Below are 16,097 nucleotides of genomic sequence, written 5' to 3'. Positions count from 1 at the left end.
ATTATCAACCTTCCCTTTTCAAGAGCTTGAGTACAATGTTATGACTGATATTCCTTTAAAAGTAAAGCTCTCTATTTAAGGAAATGATAATTAACTAAATGAAATAAAGCCAATTAGCTACATGCTGTTTAGTTTTGTTCCCTGTGAGACATATTTTCTTGATGTCCACAGAAGCATCTTATTAATTAGAATTAAATTAGACAAATGGCACCCTCATTTTCTCCTTCACTTTGTAGCATGCTATCCTTTTCTAGCTTTAAGTGACTCTGAGTTGACTAATCAAATTGCATTAGAGTCACCTTCTTAATCTTAAAAATTTCTCCCAAGTTCTGTTCTTCCACAGATACTGAATACTTTTCGGTAATCTCTCTGCTAATGACTAGCTCTACTTATTGTGTTGTGCACAACCTTGTCCTCAATACACTTTGGTTAAGGATGGTCAAGGATAGTGAGTCTTGCTTAGTTTTCTCTCCTAAACTCATCACAAGTGCACCTTGAGCTCACCAGTTTGGCATCAGAGAGCCAGCAACTTAAAGAGGTAAGGGCTCACAAGCAATGGTGCTGTGTATTGGCTGCACTTTTAGAAAAAGTTTAACTTGCTCAAAGTAAAAATCAATTGACAGCCTTTGGCTCCTCTTGCACTACACAGAAAATGGAATTCTAGCGTATTTATGGAGCCGCTTTTGCTCTGTGAATGTATCCTGAGAACGTAGTCTGAACACAGCCAGAGAGAATGGCAGACACTTTCTAACTATCAGGCTTTTCTGTGTTCTGCTACACATCTTTTGGTTCCCTGGAAAATACCTTCTGAGTCAAACAGTAATTTGACCTCTGCAGTCTTGGGATTAGTTTAATAAAAATAGCCTGAGATGAGGTTGTGCAGGGCACAACATTGGCAGTTTTAGATAGAGAGCAGAGACAGCTAAGTACATCAGTAACAGAAAAACACACCTGTGTGTGGCGACTGGCGCATCTCCCCTCTCCCCATCTTTATACTCTTGCTATCGTTTTTCTTTTATCTTTTTTTAAGCTAAGGATACATTGATGGTTGTGCTTCGTGAGTAACAGTCAAGGCTTTGATTATTCAGACTTGTCTATATCCTCCCTTGTGGTGATGAGTAGAGCTCTTCATTTTACTTTTACTAGGATTCCTCTTTCTTTAGTTCTTGTGAACATGACTGAATCATAACAAAAGATGACAGAGGTATTCTTCTAGTTCCTTCTGTCCTCCTGCCAAAGTAGAAATGGAAATGGATGCTGTGCATGTTCATGGCAGGTGCTGTGCATTGTTAAGATGAGTGCTGTGCCCTGGGATATTGGGTGCTGTGCATTATCATCATAGTAGGTGCTTGCATTGTTATAATGGGTGCTGCGTATTGTTACACCTCCTAAAAATAAAGATTTTCTTTCTTCCTTGCCCTCAGTATTGTTGGAGTTACCAAGTTTAGACCATTAACTCACATCTTCCGTTGGCTGACTGCCTGGATTGACAGCACCAATCCATGAATTTGCCCAGCCTGGATGCTTATTTATGCAACATACATGCCTCCTGAAATGATTATCCATAGCGCCTAGAATATTGCTTTGTATCGTAGAATGATGACACTTATCCTTTTACGGTGTGGAATTTGTGAGCAAGTGGAACTCTCACCAGGTGGCACAGCTTTCTTGCAGACTGCAAGAATCTCCCACTTCCCTTCATTCTGTGGGATAAGTGAGTATCAGTATCATCCCTTGAACATTGTCCCAGTGCAGGGGAAGTGGCATCCATCTCTAGGGATACTAAACACACAATTAATTGGACACAGTCATGCCGCATAGTAGTGCTTTTTCTTATGCTTTTGTAAGAAATTCCAAAACAGAATTTAAGTGGAAAGCTGGTTTACTAAAATAGATGTGAACTCAGGCTGAGCAGTTTGGGGACTAGTAAAGGGAGAAGCAAGGGGCTGAAGAAAGGCAGTGTTGTAGCATTCAGCGTAACAATGTCGTGAGCTTTGATTTTTCTGAGATATTATCAGGAATTTTCTTTTGTTTTTTATAGATGAGAGCTTTAAAAATTTATGTATTTATTTATTATTCAGTACTAACAAGGCAAGAGTTACGAGTTTTCATTGTTTGAAACATTAGAGAGAAAAATATTAAAAGTTGTAATACCATTTTCTCCAGACAAGTGACATCATAGCTTTTTATCCTTCTCCCTGTTTGGCAATTTCAAGTCACTGAGCTCTTCCCACAGCTTCTTTTAAGTGTCTTGTTGGTTTGCTGCCTAAAGATGCTGCAGTCTGTGATACTGAGCAGGGCTGGTAGAGCCCGTTTTCTTTCCTTATCTTTCTGAGCACAAACATGCTTCAGGCCTAATATTTCCAACCAGCTGAATTTGTTGATGAGATGGAGAGTCACTTCCCATGATCCCCTTGCAAAATGTTCTCTTGCTTCTCCTAAGCATCCCTCTTTGTGTATTCACATGATTGCCTAGGAAACCCAAAACTTGGGACTATATCTGCAAAATAATTGCTTTCTAGCTTATATTTTGAAAGAGAAGTAACAGTAAAGTTAGGTGTTTTTCTTCTCCAGTGACTCTACCAATCTAGGTGTCTATCCATCTATCTACTACGTATCTGTCTATGTAATATCTATCTATCTATCTATCTATCTATCTATCTATCTATCTATCTATCATCTATCTATCCATCTATCCGTATATGTTTATATCTATATCTATATCTATATCTATCCTCTATCTGTCCATCTGATCTATCTATCTATCTATCTATCATCTACCTATCTATCATCTATCTATCCATCTATCTATATATCATCTATCTATCATCTATCATCTACCTATCTATCATCTATGTATGTATGTATGTATCTATCTATCTATCATCTATCTATCTATCTATCTATCTATCTATCTATCTATCTATCTATCTATCTATCTATCTATCTATCTATCTATCTATCTATCTATCTATCTATCTATCTATCTATCTATCATCTATCTATCTATCTATCTATCTATCTATCTATCTATCTATCAATCATCAACCTACTACCTCTCTGTCTACCTAGATATCTACTGTCTGTCTATCTACTATCTATCTCTGTCTGTCAATCAAATAACAGGAACTCAGACTAGCATCTGATTTTTCCTCCTGCAGAGAAATCAACCTGAGTCAGAGCACATTGTTGGGGCCTCCAGAGAACCAGACAGGAAGCATGGCTCTGGGCAGTGTTTGTTGCTGGTGATTAGCGAGCAAGGAGGAATGTTATTATGATTTTCCTGTTTCTTAAAATTTAAGGATTATGTTCACTAGAACTTGTTTCAGCCATCGTCCATGCTATCACTCAGAGCAGCAGGAGATAAGATAAAATCTGTCATAGGGATTTAAAGACGGAAGTGCAATGGAAAAGTAAACTGTTTTTGACTTTTAAAAGATTCACAAATATAACAGGATTACGAAAGTCAAGTGTGGGACTGGATGGGTGGATCAGAAGTTCAGAACATGTGCTGCGTATAAAGAGGACCTGTTCCTAGCATCCAATATCAGGTGGCACACATTGACTTATAGCTCCATCTCCAAAGGCTCCACCATCCCCTCTGATCTCTGCAGGCACCTGCACACACACACACACACACACATACACACACACACACACACACACACACACAAATAAATAAATATTAATAAATAAATAATTTTTTAGAAAGGTCAAGTATATTAAAAGAAAAGGTAAGACATAGAAAAAGCAGTTAAAATGCCCCTTCACAAACCTCCGTCAGTATTATTTTTTAAAATGTTGCCTAATTTTGTGCATTTTTAAAATTATTATCAGATGCCTCTCAGATAGAATTCTTCATTATATTTTGGTCAAATCTTAAGTACTTCTCCTATCATGTGATAAAGTAGTTGTTGCTTGTGTAACACTTGTCCTTATTCCATAGTTTATTCCAACATAAACTTATATTGTTTACTGTTTAGGGTGCTCATGTTCTTTCACTAATCAAATTACATATGATTATCTGTATAAAAACATTCATCTGCATTGCTCTGTCATTATGACCTATTGAAAAGACATGAGACCTCTAGAAAAGCTCTCTCCTTGCATCCTTTCAGCCTTAGGAATTTGTCAGCCTACATCTCTTCTAGATAAATTCTTTTGCTTTCTCTCTGACTTGTAAACCTTTCCTTTGGCTTATTTCATGAACCGAGGAGTTAGGTTACATCAAGGCAGTGTGCAAAGGTCCCTGTAGCATTTCCCCTTCCTGTTTCTAGCCAAACCTTCTAATTTTTATCTATATTTGTTGTCTCTTTAAAATTTCCTAGGACTTCTCTGAAATGTCTCTAATTTTAAAGCTCAGCAGTGGCCACTGCTTTCTGGCAGGGTCTTGATAGTGACATCAAAGCAAAGCGCTGAAATTTTACTCACTTTGATTGATGAGCTCATTTTGTTGCAGAGGGCAAATTGGATTTTTTTAATGCTGCTAATAAAAATTAATGTGTGATGTTGCTTTTCGGATGTTATTGGATCCCTGCCTTAATACAGGTTTCAGCAATAAAAACACTAACAGATAACAGATAATTTGACCAGAAAGTTACCTTCAGAAGTAAAAGGTGCTGTTCTCACTTTGAAATCCTAGTACATTCATGGGTGTGTGGATGAGGTTGTATGCTGTGGGGGGAATAGGGTGATAGGGTCATGATCTGTATCTTAATATCCCTTCTGACTCTGGGGTTTGTCTCTTATTTCAGCACCTCCGAGGTTTACACGGACTCCAGTTGATCAGACAGGCGTCTCTGGCGGAGTTGCATCTTTCATTTGTCAAGCCACAGGAGACCCAAGACCTAAAATTGTCTGGAACAAAAAAGGAAAGAAAGTCAGCAATCAGAGATTTGAGGTATTAGGTCCATTGTTCTGTTTCTCTGGGGAAGAATGCATCTGCTCTCTTTCTCTCTCTCTGCTCTGATACGCTGCATCACATACACCGAGATGTGACATTTGTCATGTCGCATGTGATGTGTGCTCTAGTTCCAAATAACTTTTTAAAACAGAGAACATAGGTGTTGGAGTGACTGAGATTTGCATCTGCTTGTGTGAGTGCTTAAAAGATGCTCTACATGCGGCAATATTAGCTGTGGTAGAGGGCTTTTCTGGCATGCATGGTGTTGGTTTCCATCCCAAGTACTGGAGTGAAAGGTTCTAGGATCCCTCTGTTAGCCCAACTTATCTCCTCCCCCTTGATGGTACAAGAAAGAATACCCCACCTTCACATTACCAAGGCTGGAGGATGCAGGAACATGAATCTCTTCTAGAAGTTCCTGTCCCGCTCATTTTACTGAGGGACATGGTTCTATCTGAGCAGTCAATGTAGACAAGTGGATGGTGTAGACATATTAGTTTATGTCAGTCCGAATCTACCTTTGTTAGAGGGAATGGAGTCAGTTCTGTCCAATCCTATGGATCAAAGTGGAGGAGTGTTTTCCTGAAGGGCATTTAAATTTCTGTTACTACTAGTTAATAACCAGCATCTGCTGGACTCTCACAAGCTGTGTGAGGCAGAATGAGACATTTGCTCTATAGTTTTAGCACAGCCATGACAGAAACCTACTAAAAAGGCAGTGAAACTTATTGAGAAACTCCCTAGTTTTCTTCAAAGAAAACTATAGAAAGATGATAAAACATTTCAGATTTTCTTCTTTGAGTGTTCAGGAGGAAACTTATGGTTTGTAAATTTGTCCACTCAGGAAGAGGAAGACAGAATGTTAGCAGAGGAAGTTACAAAAGAAGCAAAATGTGACACGTACAAATTAAGACATGAGGAGAGCAGTTTGATTTTTCAGGGATAACAAAACCCCTAGACTGTCCCAAGTGATAAAAACACCACTTCCTGGGGCTGGAGAGGTGGCCCAGCAGTTAAAAGCACTGATTGCTCTTGCAGAGGACCCGGGTTCTATTCTCAGCACTCACATGGCAGCTACGAATCGTCCTTAACTCTAGTTCCAGGGGAATCTGAACCTCTCTTCTGACCTCCGCAGCACTGCATGACATGGGTTTACTCACATACATGCAGGCAATACACTCATACACATAAAATAAAAATAATAAAGAAAATATTTTAAAAATTTTAGGAATTCCACTACCCTTTTGCCTAATTTTCTGATTGACTTCATAACCTATTTCACAATTCGGCAGGTTAACAGCAGTCTCTATTAAAAAGAAATCTAGCAGCTGTGAATTCAAAATAGTGTGTCTCCATCTTCCAGTGTACAGAGGAGACAGACCACATTCATCAAGGTTCTAATTAGGTACCACACTTGGACTTCAAATCACGACTGACGATTTTATAAATGATGCATAAATTTTTGTATGTGTTTGAAATTAAGATGTAGTGATTTAAATATATCTTAAATAAGCTTCAAGAAATTTCCTACACCTATTTGTGTGAGCACATCTTCGATATATATGTTTCTCCATGTTTTTGAGTTAAAATAAACTTGTTGTGACTGTGAAGAAGAGGCATGATTGCTATTGCCATTGGTTTCCTAACTAAATCTTATAAAAACCAAATGATAGCCGGGCATGGTGGCACATACCTTTTATCCCAGCACTCGGGAGGCAGAGACAGATGAATCTCTGAGTTCAAGGCCAGCCTGGTCTACATAGTGAGTTCCGGGCCAGCTGGGCCTACATGGAGATACTGTCTCAAAAGACCCCCAAAAAACAACAAAAAAACAAACAAAACAAAACAAAAATCAAATGATAATACTACATATTTCAGTAAGGCAGTTTCCATATCTCCATATTCAAATTAGTTCCAGAAAGTAAACATGTATGGCATTTAACACTACATTTTTCAAAATTAAAATTGCTATTAAAAATATTTATGATACTCAAATTATTTTCAAAAATCATGGAATAGTTGAGAAAGTTTCTAATAACTGAAGCTTTTCTCTCAAGATACATAGTAGATTTATTTAAAAATATGTTCGCAATAGAGTCGAAAATACATTGTGGTTTTGAGAAACTGAACATTTTGAATATCTCTGTGAATTTATAATGAAAATGCACAGAAGAATTTAAATGGACACATTTAAAAATATTCGGTCTCTTTCCTCTGTACATTAACACACAGAAACAAAATCGGGGATTAGCAATTCATAACTGTATTTATTAGAAATTCTCAATTTATTCCCAGTGTGGGCACAGGGAAATATTATTCATTAGGAAAAAGAAAAAAAGCAGAGCATCTGGGAGCAGCTGCTGGAGCAGGGCAGGACGACGCGAAGGTCACACATCTGCCTGTGCCCATGCATTTACCATTGCTGTGGTTTGCATTTTTTCAACTGGTGCTTTCATTAGCTAGTAGCACCTGGATTAATAGTATTGCTAATCTGCTTCACAGTAGACTTCACAATGATGGTGAGTTTAGCTAGGTGTTGAGGACACTGATTTTCTGCCTGGTGAAGGAAACCACCATTTTATGACAAGAATGCTCTAAAAATGCAGAAAATGCTAAGTTGAAATAAATACCAGCATGATTTATGGCAAAATTAATGCATGCCATTGGATTTAGGTTGCTACTGCCCTGTTGGCTGCCTACATGCTAGATTTAATGCAGTTTCTCTTCCTGGTTCACCTGTCTATCTCGTTTAAAGAGAGACACTTTACACTGATAAAAATACTTGTGGTGGTAATATTTAATTCTTCACCTTATATTCCAATTATTAAGTGAATGCATGTGTGAATATGCATTGTCAAAGTAAGTAATTAAAGTTTATCTGTCACAACTGTGGGACACTTTCTAATTAATGAGTTTTAAGTATCTTCAAGAGGATATCCTGCGTAGCTAGAAAAGTATACTTTTCTACAAGTAGTTATAGGTCTCTCCTTTTTTGGACAAGATCCGTTAAATTTAATCAAATATTTTGTTGTGCCATTCTGTCAGAATTCAGTCTTGGAGTGATGCTGAGTTTATTCAGAACCTAGTGGCTGCTTCACCAATGCACTGAGAAGTTTAGCCAAGAGGTAGATGATTGTAACAACACCTGTGACAGCTGTTGTTTCCTCTAATAGGTAATAGAGTTTGATGATGGATCTGGATCAGTTCTCAGAATACAACCTTTAAGGACTCCACGGGATGAGGCCATTTATGAATGTGTGGCTTCGAATAATGTGGGAGAAATCAGTGTGTCCACCAGACTCACAGTTTTACGTGGTAAGTGCTCAAGTGAACGGTTGTTGCTACAGTTCTGTCTGGCAAGTGTTCTACAGGATGATTTGAAGACTAGAGTTGTGATTTGATTAAATGAGAAATGAGTTAAAGTGAAGTGTTTGGACTGGTGGAACATTACTCAGACAGGTGTCTTATTGTGATAGGGTTCTTGAGGAAATGTTAATCAGGAAGAGACAATGAAAGTTTGTTTCTGGTGTCAGGAGCCATTTTGACTGGGACAGGGGAATCCAGAAAGGAAATGCTCTGTGCTTGTTTCTTACTTGGTTAGAAGTGTGTGACTCGTGCATGAAAAACCTTCTCACCTCCTTCAACAGCTATGTTTTACACACTACCCAAACTGACATGTCATTTACCAAATCTATGTAAAGATTAGCTTCCCTAAAACCTTTGGTCAAAACAAAGAATAAGATAGACACAGGGAAAAGAGAAATCTCTGTGTATTGCACAGAAGGAGGGGCTCCCAGAGGACACATCTTTATAAACACAGAAGCTACAGTGTAAACTGAAAAGGTTGGAGAGTTCAGCACTGGAGTTTCAGTTCTCTGGCAGGATTGGATGCACACATGTGAAGAGTAACCAGCTCTGTGTGTACCAAGAGTCTTGGCTGTAGTCCCATGTTGCTTTCTCATGGTCCATGAGTTAGTATGAAAGCTGACCAGAGAGTTGAATCCCAAAGTTAGAACCCAAAGATGATGAAAGCATCTACCTCACAGAACACGCCTACTTCTCAGGGCAGACCCCTAAAGGTCACTTATCAATGCATTCTAATTCTAATGCCAATTGTAAGGCATGCCTGCCAGTTCTAACCCATGAGGAGCATCAAGCCCCAGGAATGAGGGTTGATATCATAAATCTGTGTGTTGGTAATAAATCATATGAATGGGTTTTTACATTCTTTAAAGTGCTTAGACATTTGCAAAGATCAAAGGAGAAATAAAATCTACCAGGCAGCAATAAGATTGTAGGAAAATTAAAGGAGAAGACAGGCAGTAGAATTCAGAATATTTAAAGGAAACTTCACATGTGCGTATGTGGTACTCATAGACTATGGAATGTATAGATATATGTGAATAGATGTGTGTGTGTGTGTGTGTGTTCAGAACTTAAGCAATCTAGAAATTACATTGTTCATTTTTCATGTGCCCATATCTGAAGAAAAATCAGACTCATTTATTGATCTTCTTTTAAAAATTTCATTGATTCATCTAGCTTAGAACCAGGTAGGAAGTGCCTTTCAAATGTACAATAAAATAAAGTGTATCAAACAATTTTGGTTTTTTTCTTCATCATCTAAACCCTTTGAATTCCTTCAAAAGAGATAATGGCCACAATTTACATGACTTAATCTCTATGTATCTGATGAAGGCATTAACAAAATGTTGGCAGAAAAGATCATTTTACTTAGAAAGTCACAAGGATTTGTGTTTTCCTGCCTCTCAACTGGCTAGAGTTCCCTCATTTTGTCTGCTTTTCTATAGTTTGTTGCCACATAAAACAAATGCATTTGAAAATTTTAATAGTATCTTGACTTTCTGTATGAGTATCTGTCATATGTAAGTTCATTTGAATGAAAATTCATAATTCCAGTCAAGTAGTTAACCCTTCTCGTTTTTTAAAGACTGCATTTAATTGTTCTGGAAATGTTTCATGAAAACAATTTGAAGGTAATATTGTATAATGGACAAGTGGTATAGCATAGCTTAGAGTGTTTTCATACATTCCTGCTGGATGGAAGAAATGAGGGAGTAATTCTGTTTGTTGCCTAGAGTTACCTCTTTAACTTTTCTAAGTGTTGATACTTTTATTAATAGCAGTCTTTACATAATAGTCCAGTAGTAAACTGGTGATCATGGGCTCAGAACACTATGAATACTTCAATTAATGAATATGAGAGGTTCATATCATAACTAATGAGCGCTCTGTCAGTCTGGAGTTTACTTTCTCTTGTGAATCCTGTTGGCAGACATTCAAACCGCTCATTCTGTAGGCGATCTAGACCACTTTACACTTGCTGTCCAGTGGCCCTTATCACCCTCCCATTTTGGCTACATGGGTCATTTATTTTCTTCCCACTTTGCTGACAAATGCCAAAAATGTGCCAACTGTCATGATGGCTTTTGTTTAAGTGGGCTGGATGGAGATCGCTCATTTATTTCAAACAGGTTCCTGGAGAACCTAAGTAATTGGATATTCAAATGTCTGACCTGTGTGACTAATTCAGGAAACAATGAAATAATATGCTGACCACCCATGTGCACCAAAAGTAACATGTCAGGGACAGCTTTCCCTCAGCAACTTTTTTCAAACTGCCCTGGCTCTCCAATACCATTTGCATAGGATGGATAACCTCAAGCTCAGGCTGACCTTGCCCTGGATGAGATACTGGACAGTTAAACACACAGTGTAGAGTGCGCCCCGAGTGGGAAGCACAAGTAAAGACTGGTTTTTTACTTTTTTAATGTTTTATTTTTTTGATTGTTTTGTCTGTGGAAACACAAGTGCATACTGACTCCCTAGATACCTTGTTACCTAGCACTTTAGAAGACTGTGCATATTTGCTTTCTGCATGTAGTCTCTCCAAAGCAGAGCTGGAAGTGAAGGCCGCAGGGCTCACTGGGAGCTGAGAGAGGCCTCACGATTATTTTAAATGGAATGCTGCTGAGGACTGTGGACTGAAGGGTAGACCACATTTAAAGGCAAAGGACCAGAGAGTAGGTGTAGGGAATCTCATTTGAATGAAATTGGTTCTCTAGATCCTTCCTTGACTGGCCATAATTTTTCTGACCAAGATAATCTGCTGGAAAACACAAAGTATGTAAGGCTGACTGGGAATGAACACACCCTGTCTGATGTGCCTTATCAGCCACTGGGTAGAGGATGAGAGATAGCACTGTGCAAAGTCTTTTTGTACTAATAAAAATCCAAGAGTGCTTACTTCTCTGGGGCTAGAGAAAAGGTGTCAAGAACCCTTTTCCTACTCATGTAATTTTCCTTCTCTACGAGGAAGTTCTGGAATCATTGAATCAATTCTGTCCTTCAAACATCTGACTAACTATCATGCATTTTTATTGAACTTAAATTCTTTCTTTTTTTGGCTGGTGGAGGCAGCAGTTGGAAAATAGACACATTTCATTCAAACCAGCACAAAGTACACATCTTCCTAAACTTAGTGGATTATGTTCAGATCCTTGACCAGGTACAAATAGCACTGACCCCAAACCACCACCAGCATCAGCACAAGCAAGCATGGTAAAATATATCCCATCACTGGCTGGGTCTGCTTATGGAAAACTAGCTTTTTCTTTTTTTTCCTTATTTTTCTTATTTCTATTTTACATACATATATGAGTATATTGCCTGCATGTGTATAAGTGTCCCTGAATCATGCAATGTCAGCAGAGGTCAAAAGAAGGCATTAGATCCCCTGGAACTAGAGTAATAGATGGTTGTTAGCCGCCATGTGGGTGCTGGCAATTAAACCAGATCCTCTGCAAGAGCACCCAGTGCTCTTAACCACTGAGCCATCTCTCCAACCCCCAGAAGGTAGATGTTTCATAAAAAACATGCAAAGTACAGTTGCTGTCTAAAATGTTAGCTGACTAATATGAGGCCAGTCCAACAGAGGCAATTCCCCAATTGAGGCTCGTCAACCCAGGTGTGTCAAGTTGACACTAAAGCTCTCCAGCACAACTGACCACTTGTTAACTTGACACACAAACATCACTATTAAACCATAAACTTTCCAATTTTTGTCCCCAAGATATGATGTCAATATCACAACCTAAGACAGTACAACCTTAAAAACCTCACAGTCCTTAAAAAATCCAGACACTTTCCATTGTTTCTTTTAAAAGTGTCTTAACTGTGGGTGGGCTTCTGTAAAATCCAAAACAAGTACTGTCTTATTTTAAAGGGAAGAATCGGGCACACCTAAGCAAAACCAAAGTCCAGCAAAGTAGCTCAAGGCTGGACATCTGGGATTCACTCATGATTCTCTGGGCTCCAAAGGGTTCTGGCAGCTCCACTGCTTTGACTCTGCCATCCACAGCACACTCAGCTTATCTCGCAGACCCAGGCCAGCTCCATTTACACCTACTGCTGTCCTTGGTGGTCGTCCCATGGTCCCGGCATCTCCAAAAAGCTGGGGTCTCCGCTGAAACTGAGGCTGCACCCTCACCAATGTCCTCTTCTGGCCTCTCGGGGTGCAATGCCTCAGATTCTCTCCATGACTCCTTCAATCCTGGGGCCTTCACTGCAACTGAGGCTGCACTTTCACCTATGGCCTTTCCTGGCCTCTAAGAGTGCCAAGCTTCAGCTGCTCTCTGTGACCCCTTCATGCTTTCAGCACCAGAACCATGCAGGAGAATCTTACACATCACCAAGTCCTGCTTCCAGCTTGAAATAGAGGTGCAGTCCCCTCTATGTGCTGACCCTGAGGATATACCTCCCAGAAGACTTCATCACAGTGATGCTGGTATCCTACAGTTTATCTTACTTACAGCTGATTTTTCAGCCCCAGCTAACCAACATCAATTATCCCAGTAAAGCAAAGGTTTTACTTCAGGTTCTGGTCTCTTCTTAATCACAGCTGATTCTTCAGCCCCAGCTGACCAGAACCCACAGATTCTCAATTCAAAATCTCACAGGAACAGCCCTGATAGTCTCCGCTTCCCTTTGAAGCTTCACAAGCCAGGCCTCCATCATCTACAACTCTTTCAACATAACTGTTCTAAGCTCCACAACAACAAACTCTGAGCACGCAATAGCTTTTCCAGCCCAAAGTTCCAAACATTTCCATAGTCCTCCCCAAAACACCAAGGTCAGGTCTCACAGCAATACCCCACTCCTGGTACCAATTTTTGTCTTAGTTTGTTCTTCATTGCTGTGACAAAACACTCTGATTACTACCAACTTGGGGAGGAAAGGGTTTATTTATCTTACATCTCCCGGGTCACAGTTCATCAGGGAGCCCAAGGTAGGAACTCAGGGCAGAAACCTGGAGGCAGGAGCTGGAGCGCAGGCCAGGGAGGAACACTGCTTACTGGCTCGCTCCCCTGGCCCCTGCTCAGCCTGCTTTCTTATGCAACACAGGCCCACCTGCCCAGGGGTAGCACCACCCATAGTGGGCTGGGCCCTCCCACATCACTCATCAAGAAGATATCCTTCAGACATGGCCATGGGCAATAGAGGAAATTCCCCAATTGAGGCTCCCTCAACCCAGGTGTGTCAAGTTGACACTAAAGCTATCCAGCACAGACACTATACAGAGTGTGCAAGTCCAGGCAGGGGTTGCTGGAGTTCCAGCTCAGGCTCAAAGGAGAGATCTGTGGTATTTAGTCAAATCTGCTGATATCCCTGTTTTCTGACTTAACAGATCTTGTCTTCTTAACCTCGTTAGTCCAGAGAAACTTCGCTTGGTGATAGACCCGACAGATCCCTTCTCACTACCTTTCTGTGATTCAGTGACATGCCTATTTCAGGAAGTCAGTTCTTCCATGACTGACTTGCATGGGGAAAAAAAATGTTCCCCAAAGGTGATGGTTACTGAGATAGTTAAAGGCAGCAAGTAGTCTGGATGAGAGAGAGGCAGCTCTGCATTTGAAAACAGAGAGAAATGTTTGCATAATATGTCTGTTCAAAAAAATGTAAGCCATTATAGCAGGTGTTAAAAAAAAAAGTCAAGCACACAACTCCCCCATCCTTCAGGGAGGAGGCAGTGAAGTCTCCGCCTGCCTGCGCTACCCTGCGATCAGAATTAGCATGTTCATTACAGGCTCATTTTATTAATGCCTCTTTTTGAAGATGAACACAGTTGTGCCTGCTGCGAAAATGGTACTTTGCCGGTTATGTTATAAAGTGATCTCGGCTGGGGATCCGGGCTAGGAACATCAAAGAACAAAGCACAGCTGCCTGACTGTCTCACAAAGGGATTTTTATGAAAGACTGAAACAAAAGGGAGGGTGCTCGACACAGACTAAACTTGCTGACAATTACGGTACTGAAGGAGGATGGCTTGGAAAGGCTTATGAAAGAATGGAGTACTTGGAATAAATTGATAACAGAATGATAAAGTGTTCTGGTATAATCCTGCCTTTCTGCTAGAAAGTGGGAGTGGGCAAACACCTCAGAAACTGCTGACTTTCAGTAGACTGATCTTTAGGACTTAAAAATAATTCCTCTTTACTTATCAGTGTCACTGAGGCGGGAGCCCATTTAGACAGAGCAGGGGGACCATAGTGAGGGGAGAGGTTAAACAGATCTTAGTTCAGAGGATGTGTCTGCATCTGCAGAGGCTTGGCCTGTCAACCTGTCATGTCTTCTGTGCATGACCACAGTGTGGGCGGTACAGGCCTCTTCTTTGGAGCAGTTATCTCTGGCTTTTCTGCACTGAGATTTTTGTCTTAAGAGAATAAGTATCCTTTAAATCATTGCTTTCAAATAAGAACAATGTTCTTTTCTTGACCTATTAAAATAATACTGTCAATCATTTTGAATTTAATATAAACCACAGGCATGCTTAGTAATGATTGACTTAAGGGAACTGTGGCAATGCTGAGCTAGAGAAGACTTTGCTGTTATTTATCCAAATGACTTATTTATGATTCAAGAAGTTAAGGTCTGGAGAGTGTGGGATCATTCAGGGTCATAGAGCTAAGATGTCTGGGATTTTTTCCATCTTAAAAATAATTCTTGTAATATTTATCACTGCATTTTGGTGTTTACTCCTGATGTTTATTAGCATAGAGGAACTATGTTTTTCAAAGAGATGAGTCTGCAAGTGAACATGAAAAGACAGAAAATAGTGCTGAAGTGCCTGGCTGTGGGGTTTGGTAGAGTACTGCGTGCTGCATCATGGGAAGCTTGAAGGAGTGAGCTCTATAGGACAGAGCTATGCTAGGCATGCAGGACTCCCATTTGTAAGAAATGACTAAACACTGATAGTGGATGTGGGAAGGGTATCAGCCAGGGTTTTCCAGAGAAAGACAGCCAACAGCGTGTATACAGAAAGGGATTTATTGCAATGAATTGGCTCAGATGATTATTGAGACTGACAAGTCCAAGGATCGGTGAGGTATGTTGGCAGGCTGGAGACCCAAGAGATCCGATGGTGTTCCTAGTCCCCAGGCCAATGGGATCAAGGGCCAGGAAGAGCAGATGCTCTGACCGAGTGTGAAAGCAAGGAAAGGCTCGTGTCCTGGTTCACAGACTGCAGGCAGGAAGTGTTCTTCCTTATTTCCTGTGCCACCTTATATAGCAGAGAGCAATCCTCTTTCCTTGGTATCATTTACAAGTTAGCCTCATCCAGAACACCCAATAGCTGGGCCTTTTGTGGTCTGTGCAAGTTGACACATAAAATTAGCCACTGAGTTGAGTGCATAGTGGCTCAAATTGTACAGCAGTCAGAGAACAGCAGCATGGGAAAGTGAGGTTGGGTGGGCTTCTCTGGCTTAGAGACAGGTCCCTGCTAGTGGAGAGTAAGATGACTCAGTTAACAGACAACTTTGAGTTGAATTTGCAAAGGAGCTTACTACAACACTTAAACAACTCACAGTCATTTGTACATAATATTTATACTTTAAAATGAGATATGAAGTTGGCTTTTATGATAAAATGAAGACGATTTTTAAAACTTGAATATCTTGGCTTTCAAATGATTTTATTTTAAGCTACTAATTAAAATACAGTTTTAAAATTTGTCATGAAGAAATGTATTGGGATTTGGAGCAAAGATGTACGAAATAACCATCTAGGGATTAATCATGAAAGTCTTAACTATACCCTGTTAAGAAAAAAAAAAAAACACACACACACAAGGGGCTGGAGAGATGACTCGGTGGGTAGCAGAGCATTCTGGGTGAAC

The 16,097-nt window shown here is 39.9% G+C and overlaps 1 protein-coding gene across 39 annotated transcripts in view; it reads left to right on the top strand.

Annotated features, from left to right (window-relative positions):
* The window catches only part of Ptprd (protein tyrosine phosphatase receptor type D), a 547,004-nt gene that overhangs the window by 206,970 nt on the left and 323,937 nt on the right, over positions 1-16,097 (top strand). For all 39 annotated transcript variants that reach the window (XM_029553923.1, XM_017802123.2, XM_017802122.2 and 36 more), the window contains 2 exons: positions 4,755-4,900; positions 8,077-8,218. In XM_029553923.1, coding sequence (XP_029409783.1) covers positions 4,755-4,900; positions 8,077-8,218 — 288 coding nt within the window. The remainder of the gene's footprint in view (positions 1-4,754; positions 4,901-8,076; positions 8,219-16,097) is intronic.

Source organism: Nannospalax galili, unplaced genomic scaffold, assembly GCF_000622305.1.
Source record: "Nannospalax galili isolate Female #2095 unplaced genomic scaffold, S.galili_v1.0 scaffold663, whole genome shotgun sequence".
In the NCBI taxonomy this organism is placed as follows: domain Eukaryota; kingdom Metazoa; phylum Chordata; class Mammalia; order Rodentia; family Spalacidae; genus Nannospalax; species Nannospalax galili.
This window is presented reverse-complemented; position numbering and strand designations above follow the sequence as displayed.